The following is a 17,979-nucleotide window of genomic DNA, read 5'->3' as shown; positions in this document are numbered from 1 at the left end:
AAAAATACGTTTTTTACGAAATTATTATCATTATTGCATAGCTCTTGCATTTGCTCGCAGAATTGATTTCGCCGATCAAAGTCGTCTTCAGATAGCTCATGAACAAGGCATACCTTATAAGGATGATACTTTGCTTTTTTCATAATTTTGTGAACTGTGGACGCTGCCATATTGAAATCAGAAGCCAATTGGTTAAGTGTTGAGTGATGATTTTCTTGTATTGCCAACAAAACATTAAGCATTAAGCAGATTTAGGAAGATCACGAACATGTCCAAAGTTATGGTATTTAGACTCAATATTGCTTACCATGCTTTGACTAATGGGATGTCGATCAGGATGAGTTTCATTGAACAATTCAACTACTTCTTTTTGGGTGCGCATCCTGTCTCGAAATCCGATCATGCAAAGAATTTCAATTCGTTCTCGTTCAGTTAATTTAACCATTTTTTTTGTAAAATGACAAAGTTACTACTCAATAAACACTTCAAACGCACTGCTTTTGCCAAATAAAAGATAAGAACTAAAGAAATAACTCAAAAAACGAAAAAACTATTTAATAAAGTACAATTTCAAGTTTTTATCTGACAGCAATAAAAAACATTATCGGTCGCTAAGGCTACTGTCAGGCAACGATTTTTGTCGATGCGTATGTAGAATGACACGCTCTTTCAAATGGCATGGTCAAAATTGGGGGTTGCTATTTAAAAAAATTGTCGATGACGTCATATCTCGAACAACGATGACGTCACAAATATGGGTCGTATGTCAAAAAGTGCCTTTTTTAAAAACAAAATCGACGTGCCAGGGGATTTTTTCGAAAACTTCTCAATTTAAAAAATAATGAATTTATTCGTTACTTTTCGAAAGCACTGTACTTATAACAAATATCAATAATCAGTAATGGGCTTGAAATCAACGTTATACTTATACATTATAAAAGTTAAACATAATGTAGTGAAAAACAGGTACTCCTCATTTAATACTTCTATTGAAATAGAATTTTATATTAATAACTAAAGTGGACATATTTTAATCTCCAAGTCGAAATTAGTTTAGGGTCTACATTCACACTATTTTTTTTTAATGAAAATTTGTACTCATATATTGATTTGTCTTAAATGAAAAATATTGGCTGTCTTCACCAAATAGTTGGAGCGGTGAAAGTTGTTAAGTGAGCAACTGTTTGGTTGGTCTGCCAATCGGGAATATTGGGCAGATTTGTGACTATTGTAGTCAAGATCATTCAGCGGCGAAATTATAATTCTAACTAACAATATGCAATAATTGTGATACAAGATCAAAATGACATCTGATGTGGACGAAGAACAAATATCAATAATATAAGCTTTTAGGTTTAGGTTAGAAAATAAAACTAACAAATAATGGAATTGATAAACGGAAGCGATAAATATGAACGACTTTTTAAAACCCGTTCAGCGAATTGTTGGAACTGGAAAGTTGGACCGAAGTAGTTTAAATATTAGCTGAACACTGTCATCAAATACAGATACCTATACTGTCATAAAACTTTCTAACAGCTGTTTGGTAATCATTTCAATTTTTTGGTAATTGTTGCGCTACCCTTGTTTTTATTAAAAAAAAAACATTGAAATAGAATTATGTCTGTAACGAAATTTGTGGAAATAACTCGTCTTAATTAATGCTATTTTATTTTTGTTATCTTTGTTGGAATGTTAAATACGAATGGATAAAAATGAATTGAAGACATATTGATGCTTTAAACATTTTTTCATTAGAAAAAACAAAATTTATAACAAATTAAAATAAGATAATTAGAACCATTTGCAACAATTAGAATTATTACAAATAATTTAAAATAATAAAAAGTTATTCATTAAACATAACAAAACTTCAAGCATTGGTTAAAAAAAATAATATTTCATATATTAATTAATTATCATATTTTAAAATTTTTGTAATTATTATTTTCTTCACTTTTATTGTAAACATATCAGTTAATTCACAGATATTTATTATTTATTTTTAAAAAGCCTGTGAAGTTGAAAAAAATCACTAGAAGATAAATACCTAACTAACATACGTAGGTACGTTTATTTCCATAAATTTAAAAAATTCTGTAGTATTTGCAATACCGTTAGGCAAAAACATAAAAAAATCCATATTAAATTTCCTATCTCGTAGCCTAGATCAACATCACATTTAAAATGAAATTAACTGTCCAGTCATCTCGTTTATTTTTTTTATTAAAATTAATTTTTTTTTTTTCAACCTTGCATTTGAAAAGAAATTAAAATATCTTCAAAAATGATAAAGCTCTAACAAACCTTAGCAGAATTAACTTATTTTTATGGCCTTTCAAATGATTGCAATATATGATATTTCACATGAAAATGTAAAATAACTGTAACAGTACAACAGACCGATTTTATTATACTTTAAAGATATAGTAAAAGTACAAGAGCTTATAATAAAAAAATATAATTTTAAAATTAAAAAAACTATTTTTAATTTCTACTGTCATTAATTTTCGAGAAAAAATTAACATAGGACAGCATATTATGGCAATATAGGTGGCATTAGGCTCTAAAGATTATTTGATATTATTTCCATTTTATGTTATTGCTGATTAATATTCGAGACCTGCTTCCCTTTTTCCATTTCGATCATTATTTCGTCCACTTACACAAATTGGAACGCAATTTTTTATTTCTTTAATAGTAATCATTTAGAAGAATTTAGAGAAGAAAATTTTAAGTGCACAAGCAAGTCTTAAATTTTAACGAATGTTTTATTAACCTGGCTAATGAAACCGTTGCAATTAGGGGAAAAAGTAATTATTTACTGTCAAGTATTTAGAGACAATTACTATTAACAAGTCCTGAGTTCTAATTAACAATTTAATGCTTATTAAGTGTTACCTTGGCTAATCCTCTGCAAGGGGTGTGTACCTGGACTATTTATACACGACACGAGGTTCAACTCCTGTCAGTTTAAAGTCACCCACCCTCTGTACAAGGGTGAGAGCCTCGGTTTTGCCCCACGCGGAGTTCCACTACAAAGTTTCAGCCAGTTTGAGTCTGTAGTGAGCTTTAAACAGATCATCGTCGAGATCTGTTCCGTGCGGCGGCAGCGCGCGGTTTCGTTTTTGACGCGTCGCGGTGGAAAGGAAGTAAACCAAAAAGTAAGTAACATTATTATAAATAAATTGAGGAAAGCAAATAGTAACTTTTCTAAAAATATGCTACTGCTAGTAATAATAGTGGCTTTACCAGAAAACTTTAAATGTCGTTGAAAATTCTTTATCAACATTTGAAACTCTCACACAAGTATTAAGTCTGTGAAAACTAACAGAAATACTTACCGAAAAACTTATATACGTATTTTCATTAACATTACAGATTTATTAAATTTTCAAAGTTTGTTATGTTTGTAGGTATGTTTAATTTGTAAAAATGTATCTGTATTTTTTTTTTGAATTTTAAAATATGTTCTTTAAAAGTATTGAGAGTATTAAGATTCGGAATGAATAGAATTAAAGGAACATGACCAAAAAATATATCTCGAAATTCATATTTCATAATTATATTCTTCGACTGTGCGTAATAAACAAATGTTGACAAAGGAGTTTTATCGCAGTTCATCATATTTTAATTGGTTAATTAGCGTCCAAATCAAGTTTAAAGTTGGGTCGTGACATTTGATAGAAAAAATTAACAAAAAGAATAATTCAATATGTTTGATCCGGCATTTACAACCGGTGGAGATTGTATTTTATTTAAGATAAGTGTTCATTAACTTCTTTTTAAGACAATCAAAAATAAATATGACTCAAAGCGGCAACGATATAATATGTATATCAACGTTTTGAGATGATCTCTTTATTCTAAATAAAAGCGGATAAAAAATGAGGAAAAATAATAAATTATTTATATTATTGGGAGGTGGCTTGTGCTGCACCAATCAAATTGATTATGTGGTCGAATTCATTATTTACAAATACATAATCATAAATCAAATACAAACTGGAAAAATGTAAATTTAAAATCGTTTTCCCAACGCGCTTGACAAACGTATCGTAACAAACATTGTTTGCAGTGATTAATGCTTTTAAATTGGCATTTAATTGCCGAAACGCGCCCGATGTTTAAAATTGTTATGGTTGAGTTGGTATTAATGATCTGTTTTATCATAAATTTAATATTTTCCAGGGATTTGAAGAATTCAACGCTACGAGGATGCATCTGCTAACACGGATTCAACCAGTGATCTTTGTTCTAGCTAATAAACATTACTGATAATGTAGTTAGTTTTATAAACATTTATTAACATATTACGGCCGTCTTAGCGAATTATTTCGAACTGAATTAAAAAAAGCATGTAAAGTGAGATAGATTAATCTTCTGTGATAAACTGCTCCTAGTGATAAATTATTGTTGACTTCGATTTTTAATTATGTGTAAAATTATATTAATATTTTGCGCCCTGCAAATTGTGACAGTGTATTGTTCGGTGCTTCTGTCTGAAAGTGAAATTTCAAGAAGTAGACAACCACCTCACTTCAAGTATACGGTTGATGAACTTCTGAACAATGTGTTTCCAAAGAAAACTTCAGATGATCTCGATCTGGACCCTTGTAAAGCAGGTAAGGTTTATTGAATACTAAAACTTTCATTACGCTTATACCCCCTACAATAATAGTACTCTAACTTGTTAACAACTACGAACTTAACGCTAAATCGATAACTCAAACTTTAGATGAAACCTGCCTGTTATAATAACTATTATTAAGATCTAGAACATTGAAGTCATTATTGCCATAAACAACGACGTATAAAATGTGGGATAACCGCATTTAGACAAGTTTTCAATATGAAGAGTATAAGATTTACATAGCATTCAAGAAAAAAATATGCTTATTTAAAATGGATTTTTTTCTCTCTTTAGAATTGTATTAGATTTTTTTAGTAACTTGGCAAAAATAAAGTAACATCTTACCATGTTGAACAAAAAACAATGTACTACATGGTAAAAATCTAAAGTCTAAACCTATTTAGGTATGTTAGTTTCAAAGACTTAGTAGTTTTTAATTTTTTTCTGAAATACCAAAAAAGTGATAGAAATTATATTTTCTTCTATCGAGAATGCACTCAGTAAACATACGTAATTTATTACCTTACCATTTAACCGATTCATTCTAAGTAAAAAAGGTCTCTTGCAATTTTTTCATAAAATTAATGATTACTGAGTAAAAAACTTATTTAGATTCAATTACATGACTTGATTGGTGTAGGGTAGAAATGGAACTGTAATTTATCTAGTAGTCGGCTATTACGTTAACATTTTGTAGTGGCAACTTAATTGTATTAAACATGTGAAAAAACAAACTAAATATGTTTTTCTACATATTTAATAAAATTAAATTGCATTAATTATAACAATTAAGTTGCCATTACAAAATGTCAACGTGATAGCGTTTAGAATAAGTCAGGCTATCCGAAGTGAATTTTTAAATGATAAGGTAGTAGTAATAAGAGAAAAGTTACGTATGAACCTAGGGGTGGCTTTTTCTACCCCTTACCGTAAGGGAAAATCAACAAATTATTTACTTAGTAGGTACCTTCTCGATAGCAGAAAATGTCTACTTAATTTCATTTCTGTAATTTTTTTTGCTATTTCAGAAAAAAATTAAAAACTGCTTTTTTGGCACCCCTTTTTAAGCAGTTCTATATTCTCAGGGGATGTTTAAATTATATTTTTTTTATATGAAAGACTCACTTTATTCTTCCCCAGGGAATAACCCCCTGAATTTTTTCGAATTTATTCATTCACGCCCTGTATATTTAGTATTGCTTATCAGTTGCTAGATATTGTATATGTCTCGTTTCAAGAAATATCAACTAAATTATTCTCTCGTGTTCATATTCCTTTTTTACACATTTTATTCTTTAAAAGTTTAAGTAGTTCAATCAAATATTAAGAGTTGGGGAGGAAACATTCTAGTGTTTTGAACTAAATTGATATTTCATGATTCCGATTTGATACCTTGACGCAAATTCCAGAGATATAATTATTATTAATACCTATATCGACATGTACCGATACAGATTTCAATCCAGCCGCAATGAAAAATCATTTATCCAGTAAAATTCAGTGGATACTTTGCCACACCGGCACCTTTTGAACCAAAATATATTCCTTCTATAATGGCCCTTATTTAAATTTGCATCCAAATGAAAGTGCTGTGTTGTTTCTATACTCTACTTGTCTTATTCATGTATTACTCACATGTGAAAGGATTCAGTCCTATTGCGTGTAGTTCGTTAGCATGCCAAAGATTTTACACCATAAAATAATATCAACATAGCAGTTTATCAATCGTCTTTGTACTTTTACACTAAAATTATTACCACACAAGACATTCCTCATCCTGATTAATGCTTAATCCTATTTTCTTTTGTATCTCTCTGTTTATCTGGAGTACATATTATCATAAGTAATACGAAATGTATTTTAATTACGCTCTATTCATGTGCTTGTCTTATCGTTGTATATTCTTTCGGGGGTCTTCTGAATTAAATGTTTTTGTTTCGATGTAGGTATAGCAGATAGATTTGCAAGATTTAATGCAATACATATTAAATGTGTGTACTAAAAATTAGTGGGTACTTAAGAAACCATGATGGAAATTCTACAATTCAGTTACGAATGCCGTAGATAAATGGCTCAGTCTCTTTCATAAGCCGTAACTTCAACACCTATCAATTGTTCTTATTTTATTATGTTTTTGAAAACAAAACGTTTTCCGAAAAAAATTCCTTTTGTCAAATATGAGAATTTTCTTAGTTTAGGAATAAATTGTATAAAAATGAATAACTATATTTTGTGCTTACATAACAAATTAACAAAAATTTAATTTATTCAATATAACTAACTAATATACAGGGTGTTTCAGTTCGAGTGAATCAAATTTTAACCACAGATAGAACTCGATAAGTAATTAAGAATTGCCTTATAAACCAAGGTTCTATGTCTCACCGTTTTCGCTCTACAGGGCCGTATTGGTCGGTNACTATGCACACATATTTTCTGTTTTTAATATTTTGTATATTTAGCTTAGATAGTTCATGTGTTAATTACAATTATTTTGAACACTTTAGAATCTATTGTAAAACAAAAAGAAATTGTTATCATTGTTATGCAATTTACTTCAGAATAAAACATTTTACAAAAGTAAATATTTTTCGTAGATGATATATGAATATATTTCAAAAAAGTCAGAGGCATAGAAGTTATGTTTTAAGAAAGGGGTAATCATCCCCTGTATCTACGTCGCTCGTTATTGTCCGTGCAAAATTACTAGCATGGTTTTGTAAATACTAAATGCAGGTATTAGTGTCTCAAACTCTGTAAAGCATCTTGAAATAGTATTTTTTTTACTTCAAGTCTATATAGCGTGTTTTGTCAAATATAACATGTCCTTATCGTCTTTTGTTTTTAAGATATAGGGCAGCAAAGACGATTTTTTAGGTTTTAGGTTAGGTTTATTTGTGTCACATTATAATATAAAATTTCATTTTATACATAAGAGGTAGTCGCTGAAAACGTTTTTGAGAAAAAAAGCAACTACTAGAAGACTACGCCACAGTTAATAAGCTTCTACTCCTTAAGCGTAGTTTTTTCGCTTTCTTAAAAAGTTATACTACTAAATATTAAAATGGATAAAATGTAAAAAATCATATCTTAGAACATTTAGCGAATGATAAAAAATTAACAATTCTGCATTTAGCAACCTCAAAAATTTATCTGCACCAAATTTCAATTTCAATCATTGTTCCTTGGAAAAGGTATGGCTAATATTTGATTTAAGCAAATAATTTTTGACGTTCTGTATCTCAAAAAAAAAGACGATGGTGTGCAGGAAAACATAATAACATGTTCTACTAGCTTCTGCATGTATAGTGTTTTTACAAAACACCCTGTATATCGAAAACGGTGCATTTTCGGAACAAAGTATATATAAGCTTTTTTCGTTTATTTTTACTTAAGGAATGTTCTATAATATTGATATAAAGTTATTTCAAAGTGAATTATTTAATCGTGGAACTAAATTGCTGAAGGTAAATCAAATAGAATGTTAATTTATTGGGTTTATAAGTAATGAAGTGTCATAAAATAAGTCTTTATAAATTGCTTTTTGTGTCTTAAATCGGTGGTATCGTACATCTGGACTATATCAGAGGCAGACTACAAACACAAAGCTTACTTTTCAATTATATTGTTGAAAACAAGCCATTTATTATTAGGTTAATGTACGAACAACAAAAGATGCAAATATCTCTCCCACATTATAGTTGCAAATTAACGTTATTATATTGATATAAATAAATAAATGTAACCTTGTACATAAATTTGAACTTGCCTTTAAAATAAAAATAGAAAGTCATCATTAATCATTTTTAGGTCTTATCTTCGTATAACTCGATTGGGTTAATTAATTTTGCAAATTTATCATTTTCACAGGCACGTGTATCATTGATATTAACGGTATAATGGTGAAAGTAAATTTCGAAGTTAGGCTGAAGCGGGGCTGTATTCGAAAAGTCTTTTAAGCATTTACTTTTAATTATATTTTTATCAAAACTAATTTAATTATTTTGGCACCGTAAGAATCGGTATAATCGAATTTATCCGGTGGCATAAAAAAATTTGGTATACTAGGACTGCTCAGAAAATAATCTAACTTTATTTTTTAAATATTATTATTAATTTTACTCTCCTCCTCTATTCACACACTTTTCCCTGTGGCGTTTCCATTTCGCAAAGCAGTCCTGGATAGCTTCACTTGAAATGGTCTTTAAAGTCTGTGACGAATTTGCTTTGATGTCATGCCGTCTGGAAACGGCATCTTTCTTTAGTTTCGGGAATAAGAAAAAATCGCAAGGAACTAGGTCTGGTGGGTAAGGAGGGTGAGAGAGGACTGTAACATGATTATTGGCACAAAACTGACGATTTGACAAAGCTGTGCGAACTCATTATCATGGTGCAGGAACCTTGAGTTGTCTCGTCACAACTCTGGTCTCTATTTACAGATTTTTTTACGTAACCGTTGTAAAACGCCTTGATAGTACACACGGTTGACTGTTTCACCTTAAGGCAAGGATTCAAAATGCACAATTACATTGAAGTCGAAAAAAACAGTGACATTGCATCGAGACTGACGTGCTTTCTTGGAGCGTGGATATCGTTTGCCAATCCATTGTGATGACCAAACTTTTGTCTCGATGTCGTAGCCGTAAATCCAGTTTTCGTGTCCCGTTATGATGTTATGATCCTTTGAATGAATGTTTTATCATCATTTGATTGTTCAAAGAGTTGCCGACAAACGTCCACATGATTTTCTTTCTGTTGTGGTGCAAATCGATGCATGTTCAATTTTTCAGTCAAAATTTCATGACATGACCGAGTTGAGATGCTAACCTCTTCTCAGAAGATTCTTCTGCAATTTCTCTGACAGTCATTCGGCGATTTGCACGCACCAGAATTTTGACTTTCTGATGTCGAAGGTCATCCTGATGAGGATCATCTTCAATTGACTGACGACAACTTTTAAATCGTGAAAACCATTTGTAACATCATCATCTCCGTAAGCTTGTTTCAAAAATTGAAACGTTTTCATGAAACTTTTCCCCAGTTCAAGCAAAATGCGTTGCATCGTTGTTCCAAAAAATCACACGTTTAAAAAATCGTCACTAACACTTAAACACGTTACACTCAAATAACAATATCACGAAAACTAGAGATATCAATAATCCAAGAACATGTGGTTACAGAGGAGGTTATGTGCAGCGCAGTGCTGCCAATCGCATATCATTAAATATCTATATTAGCGCGTAATTCAAAAAGTTTGGTTATTTTCTGAACATACCTCTTATCCGTGTTTAATATAAAAATTGTCCTTTAAATGTTTATGGTAAAAAATTAGAACTATAACTTTCAGAATATTACTTAATTCCTCCACATCACGCATTTGATTAAGCATTCTGCTTAAAAAGTGAATTGTCATGATTATTATTAATTAAATCAAATGAACATCTGTTAAGTTAGATATAACTCATTCTGAAAATTAGCATTCTTTATTTACTGCACAATAAGTTTCGAGAAATATTTAAATAGATACAATTAATGGCAAACATCTTTCTAAATGAGATACCCAGAAGTAATTTAAATGAACTTTACTTAATCAGAGTAAACAAATTTGTCATTGCTTAATTTTTGTAATTACCAAAAATAATATAATCGTTAAAACGTATAATTATGTAAAATGTTACAGTTTAGACAAAAGAAAATATTTTGCGACATAATCGTCACTATGAAGTTTATTCTTCGATACACGATTTCCTTTTCTTTATATAGTGTGTTCATTTACCTCAGCAAACGTCACTAATAGATTCTAATGAAAAAAATCAAATAGAATTTGTGTCGAAAAATGTTTCGCCTGAAATACAGGGTGTTAGAGTCTAAAATATTAAAACTATTTTCAAGAATTTGGAAACTTGTTAATCATTTTTTTCTAATTTGACATGAAGCGTATTAACGCGGACCTTCCTCATTCGATATAATTTATAGATATAAAAAACAAGTCGCGCAAACTTCATAGTTGGAGCCCATTCATAAAAAATAAATGTTACTGTGTAAATCACAAATAATAATATATTCAAATTTTTAATGATTTTTTAGTTGTTACATATCATTAAAATATACCGTCTTTGAGAAAACTGTTTTTAAAGTCATTAAGATAGTTCTGGCTGGTTGCCACGACATTGATTTAATCTTTTTAAGGTTTCGAGAGATGTATTACTCTCTTCTTTTCAGTTTAATAGTGTATTCTAAAGAAGAGGCTGATGCATGTCTCAAAATGTTTGAGGTCTAAATCAATGACGGACGTGGCAGGTACGCTGGAACTGTCAGAAAAGCCTACAAGACAAGAAAAGGGTGATGATAATTATTATCAAGATGATTTCTAAAGGCTTCACCTTACGTTGATATAGTAATTTTCTAATACCTACATCATGGCCTATGTTGTTTTTTGTATTATTAATTATTAGCTAAATATGTGGTAACAGAATTGATAGAGTTTCTATGAATGTGTTCGAGGCAGACGAATGAGATAGTTCATAATAAAGTCAAACGGTACATCAGTTTCTTTTTCCAACCATGTCTGTATCCTGCAGAAAGTGTACGTACCAAGATTCTCGCTCTTTGCCTACTTCCCAATCACGTTTGATTTAGTTTAGCAACGCATGTCGATTGACATATTGGCATTAACCAGTATGTTGAACATTTTGATTATGGTTTTCTTAGGGTCAGTGTTTTGAGTGTCAGTTAAGACTTAGTTAAATCAGATTGTTAGACTGAATTAAAAAAATTAAGCCTGTTGTTTGCAAGGATAATATAGATAAAGAAATTGTGCCACATTAGCCCTAGTATTTGTAATAGTGTTTTCAGACGTTAAATATATTTCTTTTATATATTGTGCCCTTTAATTGGAATAGTCTGTCAGGGCAGTGCATTTTTAAATAAATAAATAAATAGTTACACATATATATTTCACACATATTACAGTCTACTCATCCCATTAGTTCTTAAATGACACTCAAAATGCTAGCCCCTATAGTATATAATAACAATAACTGGTTCAAGAAAAGCTTCATATGTCCTTAGCTAACTATGGTTACTAAATTGTGAATTGGATGTCTCATCTGGCACGTACTCAAAAACTTTGGAAACCAGCAGTGTTAAATGAACTGACTTTCTGGTACCAATTTGTCGATTTTCTGAGTAATATACTTATTCTGAATCAAGTGTTACCATTAGATATTAGCTTATATAATTAATGGTCAGCAACTTCATGAATGTTGATTTCAACAAAATATCCCCTCGGTAAAAATTCTGTCTGAATTGTATAAATATTTATAAAACTTTTCTTTCGAAGTCGGATATAAATCATTAGACATCCGCATTTGTCATAGTTTAGAGTGCCTTTTTGTAGATGAATTTTTGAATAGTGATGAACGAGAATACTATTTAAGTAAAATTGATGTATTTTCTCTTACCTTTTTTTAAACTGTCGCTAAGAAAATTAAACCCCAATAATTTTCTACATATGTCAATTTTTTAAATTTAACGAGTAATACATAGTGATATAAAATACAGGGTGTCCCGTTCGTGTTTCAAAAAAAACTTGTGTGCAAGTTCCTTATGGGAAAATAATGGGGGTAGTTCATGTAACATTTTTTTCTTAGACGCCCTGTTTTCGATATACAGTGTGGTGAAGTTGTTACTTTCTAAACGGTTTTCCGTAATTATCTTTAAATCGGCTAAAGATAAAAATGTTAAAATTTGTACACGAGTAAACATCAACAGTGCGTTTAGAATAATGTGCAAATGGTTTCTTTCTGAAAAGCAGTGTCGTCGATACAGGTAATTGAAGAGGTACAATCGAAGAAAAAACATGTTAAATGTCAAAATTTATTACATTTCTAAACACTTCTGTAAACTCTAAAGGATACTACAAAAGAAATGTATACTTGTCGAAATTCGGAGCATGTACCATTTTCGAGAAAAATGAAGTTGCATTTTTTTTGCTCACATAAAGCGGCACAAGTACATTATCAAAATATTAAAGTGAAAGAGGACCTTACCATTGAATGAGCTGAAGACATTTAGCTACCAACAGTATTTGCATTTAAAACTATAATTTTAATTTCTTATGTATCACATGAAACAGTTAAATTGTAAAACATTTTATTAACTAAAAAAAATCAAATTTATTGTAAGTTTCAGTCTGTTGTAAACTAACATTTAAAAATGTAAATCGAAATAAACAGATCATAGTAATTAATTATCTGTTATTAACTAATTTTAGAGTTTGTAAACTACACTACCATTACTAAAATAAACAATTATTGAATGGACTGAATTGTTGATGGACATGAATGCTTAAAAAGTGATAAAAACAGAAAAACATTAGGAAACAGACTCGGAGACATACAGAACAAAACAGCTGCACAATTAAATACATGTGCAAACTCGAAATACTGCAGTAGATACCGAAAATGGTACATGCTACCTAATTTCGACAAGTATACCTTTTTTTTGTAGTATGCTTTAGAGTTTACAGAATCGTTTAGAAATGTAATAAATTTTGACTTTTAACATATTTTTTTTTCGATTGCACCCCTCCAATAACCTGTATCGACGACACTGCTTTTCAGAAAGAAACCCTTTGCACATTATTCTTAACCCACAGTTGATGTTTACTCGTGTACAAATTTTGACATTTTTATCTTTAGCCGATTTAAAGATAACTAAGGAAAACCATTTGGAACGTAACAACTTCAACACACGGTATCTCGAAAACAGGGCGTCTAAGAAAAAACTTTACATGAACTACTTCTATTATTTTTCCATAAGGAACTTGCACACAAGTTTTTTTGAAACATGAACGGGACACCCTGTATATCACGATTTGAGTGAGAAGAATCTGCAAATTCCTTACTTATCCTAATCTCATTAATCTCAATGAGTTCAGTTTTGCAAGTTACAATCTTTTATAATAATTTAAGGAATTTTAAGAATATTTATAATGTTAGGAAAACCCTTGTCTTATTGCCCATAATCCAACACCTGCATCAAAAATCTCTTTTTGCTTTAATTCAAGAGATTATAAATTTCATGAACTGCCAATAATTCAGGTAGAATATTATTGAAAATGTGAGCTATAAATTTTACCTGATCCCATAAATAAAATTAAATAGTCAAGTCATAAAATAGGCAATAAATAAGTTTACAACTATGCTGACATTGACTACAGTACGTTTCATTAAGAAAGAGTTACAACTTATTAGACGATTCTAGAAGTCAAAACTGAATGTTGGGGCCAGATTTGGCTTAATCAAATATTACTTCAATTTAATTTACGGGGTGTTAAATTTTAAGTAAAGATTATTTCTCCCTTACATGTACAAAATTTAAACTAAAATGATGAAAATAATTCATTTTTAATAAATATAAACTTATAGTTTTTGAGATAAAAGCGATTTTCTATCCAATAGTTTCTTGAATATAAACTCCAGTCAGAAGTTGCAGTTTTCTTCAAACAGTTTTATTAATGAAATTCTAGTATTTGCCTCTTCTAACACCAAAACAACTAGTATGGCCTATATAGTAATATGCCCAAGACAAATTTTGTCGTCGTATTTTGAGCAACTCTAAATACGGCGATTTTATAAACTGACTGATCTAGATAACCAAAACCATTAAAATGTGAAAATGTGTGATAAAAAATTTGAAATTCTCAACTTGATTGATTAATGAAATTATTTTTAAAGCATTGCCAAACTTCTTTTTTATAGGTTGAAAAAGAGAACAATTATCTCAAAAAACTGTTGGTAATCTGGTTCCATTCTGTACTTACAGCAATAACATTTATTTTTCTTATTTCCAGTAACGTTAAAAGACGTTATCAGGGGGGGTTTCCAAATGAGTACTTATTTAGATGAACTTATATTGTGGAATTTTAATAAATTTTGCTTATCTGGAAGAAAGGAATTCGATTCATGGAAACAGTTTTAGTAACATTGTTTGTTAAATTTATTTTTACTTCTGACGAATAAATTTTCCAAGCACATTACTGTCTGTGAATAGTTGACGTTTAAATGTAGCCATTTAACTTAATCAGTTGTCTGTTGTAATCCATCTATTTCCATATGAGGTAAAAGTCATTATACCCGTGAACGAATCCCTTTTTTGTACGTAAACGGACATTCTATAAGAGCCCTGCCCAAATTCAGGATCGTTAACAGCCACGAGATCTCATATGGGAGACCCATGTTTTTACTTGTCTTCCGAAGTAAGATATCTTTTACAATTCGGATGCACTGTAGTTGCAATCAATAACAGTGCTATTGATTTATGTATCCTACATTTACTTTATGATATAATGATATGCCACGTTATAGGTTTTAATTTTTTTCAGATTCTTTGCAGAAGTAAACTTGTTTTAATTTCTAATTTATTACAGATTACAGTTTTAAATAAATAGTTGTGTTTTGTTTAATACAGGACCATGTTCACAATTTATAGGTTTATAAATCTCTACGTATATTTAATAATTAAAAATTTACATTGGAAACAAAGCCAATATAAACAGACTATATAAATAGGACTTGCTAAAAATCTATATAAAAAATAAATATGTATTATGAAACAAAATTTTTGATCCATAATTCTGTTTCAATTATTTATATCTTCACTACAAGGTGTCTCAATATTGGCTGTACATGGAACTGTCACAGGTTCTTGGGGAAATAATAATTAGATTCTATCTCTTAAGAGAATTACAGTTGTCAAATTTTTAGAAATTGGATCACTGGCGAGAAAAATACAGAGAATAAAATCCGTCAAGTGTTCTAGAAATTTTTTTCTATTTCGTCATTAGTCTATCTATACAGTGTATCCCACCGGGAATCGCCGCGATCGATATCTGGAAAAGTACTTATTTGAAAAATTTGAAAATTTGGCAACTTATCAAAGTCAGTGGGTGCAATACAACTAAAATATTTTCAAGGTCATAGCACTTCCGGTTATACCGGAAGTCGATGCTATCTTCGTTATTTTAAATGGAACACCCTATATATTTTTGCATTTTTGGATTCTACTTGAAATTCTAAGGTCACTTTGTATAACAAACCTAGTTCCTAAATTTTGTAGTTTTTGAGATATTGACATTTTTATGAAAAATTTGACAGATGCAAGGTTGTGCGAGGTCCTCTGTATTTTATTCCAGCAATTAGATATCAATTTGAGATTCGGTATATGAGTAGAACACGTATGGAACAATCTTCCAGAATATCCATAAATTATAAAATATGATACCGAGTGTTTAATTTTCGACTGTACATTTTGATAACTTCAAAGAGTTATATCTTTGTTAACTTAAATGGAACACCCTGTATTTTTTTGGCCTATCTTGTGCAGAAATTAATTATCTTTCACGTGATGTAGGCATTGTAGGGGCTGTGGTTACTAATTTTAGAGATAATTGCAATTTTTTACTTTTTCTTCAATTTTCACATTAACTTAACTTTATCAAGGGGTCTATGGGTAGGAACAATCGTTATTGACAATCAAACTATCAAACAACAATAAGTTGTCAAATAATAGTGCATAGTAAAGAAGTAATTATTACACAAGATGCCTGGCCAGCGTTTAAATTTTAGTAATGAGGATTATTTTAATTTATTTATTATTTACGGACAATGTAACAAAGTAATATCAAGAACATGTGATACATTTGCAGTACGATATCCAGACAAGGTAAAGCCCTCGCGAAGTACAGTAAAGCGTCTGGTAGAAAATTTTAGAAATTTCGGATCTGTAGTAATAAAACCGGATAGAAGAAAACCTGTTGTGGATAATGAAAATGTCGAAATTGCAATATTAGGTTACTTTAGAGCATTTCCAACTATGTCAATTAAGCAAGCGGCACTGGAATCTGGTCTCGCCAAAAGTTCGATTCATAGAATTCTTCATAAACATAAATTTCACCCATATTCTTTACATATGGTGCAAAAATTAAACGAAGCAGACTTTTTAAAACGGATTCAGTTTTGTGAGTTTATGTTGATGAGATACCAAGATGACATTTCCTTTTTGGACAATATTATATGGAGTGATGAATCCAAGTTTACAAAAAATGGATTATTTAATAGACATAATTCGCATTACTGGTGTGACACAAATCCGCATGTAACTCGGGAACGAAATTTCCAAAATAGTTGGCAATTTAATGTTTACTGTGCCATAAGAAATAATGAAGTCGTGGCACTAGAATTTTATGATAATAATTTAAATAGTAAGTAAAAAGAATATGATAAAATTAATTAAAACATATAATATTTTATTGTAGGTGAAAGGTATCTGCATATCTTACAAAATCTTGACAACAACTATTTAGAAAATTTGAATTTAGAAGAACACAGGAAGCTGTTTTATCAACATGATGGCGCACCTCCACATAATGGTTACATAGTTAACAATTTTCTTCAGCAGAGTTTCTACGATCAGTGGATTGCAAATAATGGACCTTTCTTGTGGCCTCCTCGTTCGCCAGATTTATCTATTTTAGACTATTTTGTTTGGGGAACTATAAAGTCCAAAGTCTACGAAGCTCCACTAACTACAAAGGAAAACTGCATTCAGAGGGTCAGAAATGCGTTCCAAAATCTATCTCCACTGTTAATTAGACGAGCTACTCTTGAAGGATTCATTCATAGATGTGAGAAATGCTTGGAAGTTGCAGGCCGGAATTTTGAACATTTATTGCATTAGAAATTTATCTAGTATCGATTCTATTTTGTCTTTAGTTTCAACTAGTTTTTTTTAATGTGACTCCCATATGTTCTTTGCAACGTCACTGTATAACCTGTAGAACCAAATACCAAATGTGTTTAACAAAATCATTATCCACAACAAGTATTAATCTATCTGATTTTACTATGACAGAGCCGAAATTTCAAAAAAATTCTACTAGACGCTTTGATATATTTCCGCTTTAGGGGTTTACGTGGCCTGGATATCGCGCTGCAAATGTATCACGTTCTTGATATTGCTTTGTTACATTGTCCGTAAAAATAATAAACAAATTAAAATAATTCTCATTACTAAAATTTTACTACACACTTTGACAACTCGTTGTTTAATAGTTTGATTGTCAATAACGATTGTTCCTACTCATAGACCCCTTGGTAAAATTAAGTTAACGTGAAAATTGAAAAATAAAAGTAAAAATTGCAATTATCTCTAAAATTAGTAACCACAGCCCCTACAATGCCTACATCATGTGAAAGATAATTAATTTCTGCACAAGATAGGCCAAAAAAATACAGGGTGTTCCATTTAAGTTAACAAAGTTATAACTCTTTGAAGTTATCAAA

General features: G+C 30.3%; 1 protein-coding gene across 1 annotated transcript in view; it reads left to right on the top strand.

Annotated features, from left to right (window-relative positions):
* The first annotated feature begins 4,197 nt into the window (after nucleotides 1–4,197).
* LOC108911413 (tolloid-like protein 2) overlaps nucleotides 4,198–17,979 on the top strand; it is a 97,154-nt gene continuing 83,372 nt past the window's right edge. Inside the window, exon 1 of the mRNA XM_018716346.2 lies at nucleotides 4,198–4,625. Coding sequence (XP_018571862.1) covers nucleotides 4,436–4,625 — 190 coding nt within the window. The 5' untranslated portion in view covers nucleotides 4,198–4,435. The remainder of the gene's footprint in view (nucleotides 4,626–17,979) is intronic.

This window comes from Anoplophora glabripennis, unplaced genomic scaffold (assembly GCF_000390285.2).
Source record: "Anoplophora glabripennis isolate ALB-LARVAE unplaced genomic scaffold, Agla_2.0 scaffold536, whole genome shotgun sequence".
Taxonomy (NCBI): Eukaryota; Metazoa; Arthropoda; class Insecta; order Coleoptera; family Cerambycidae; genus Anoplophora; species Anoplophora glabripennis.
Note: the sequence above shows the minus strand (reverse complement) of the source record. Positions and strands in the feature narration are given on the sequence as shown.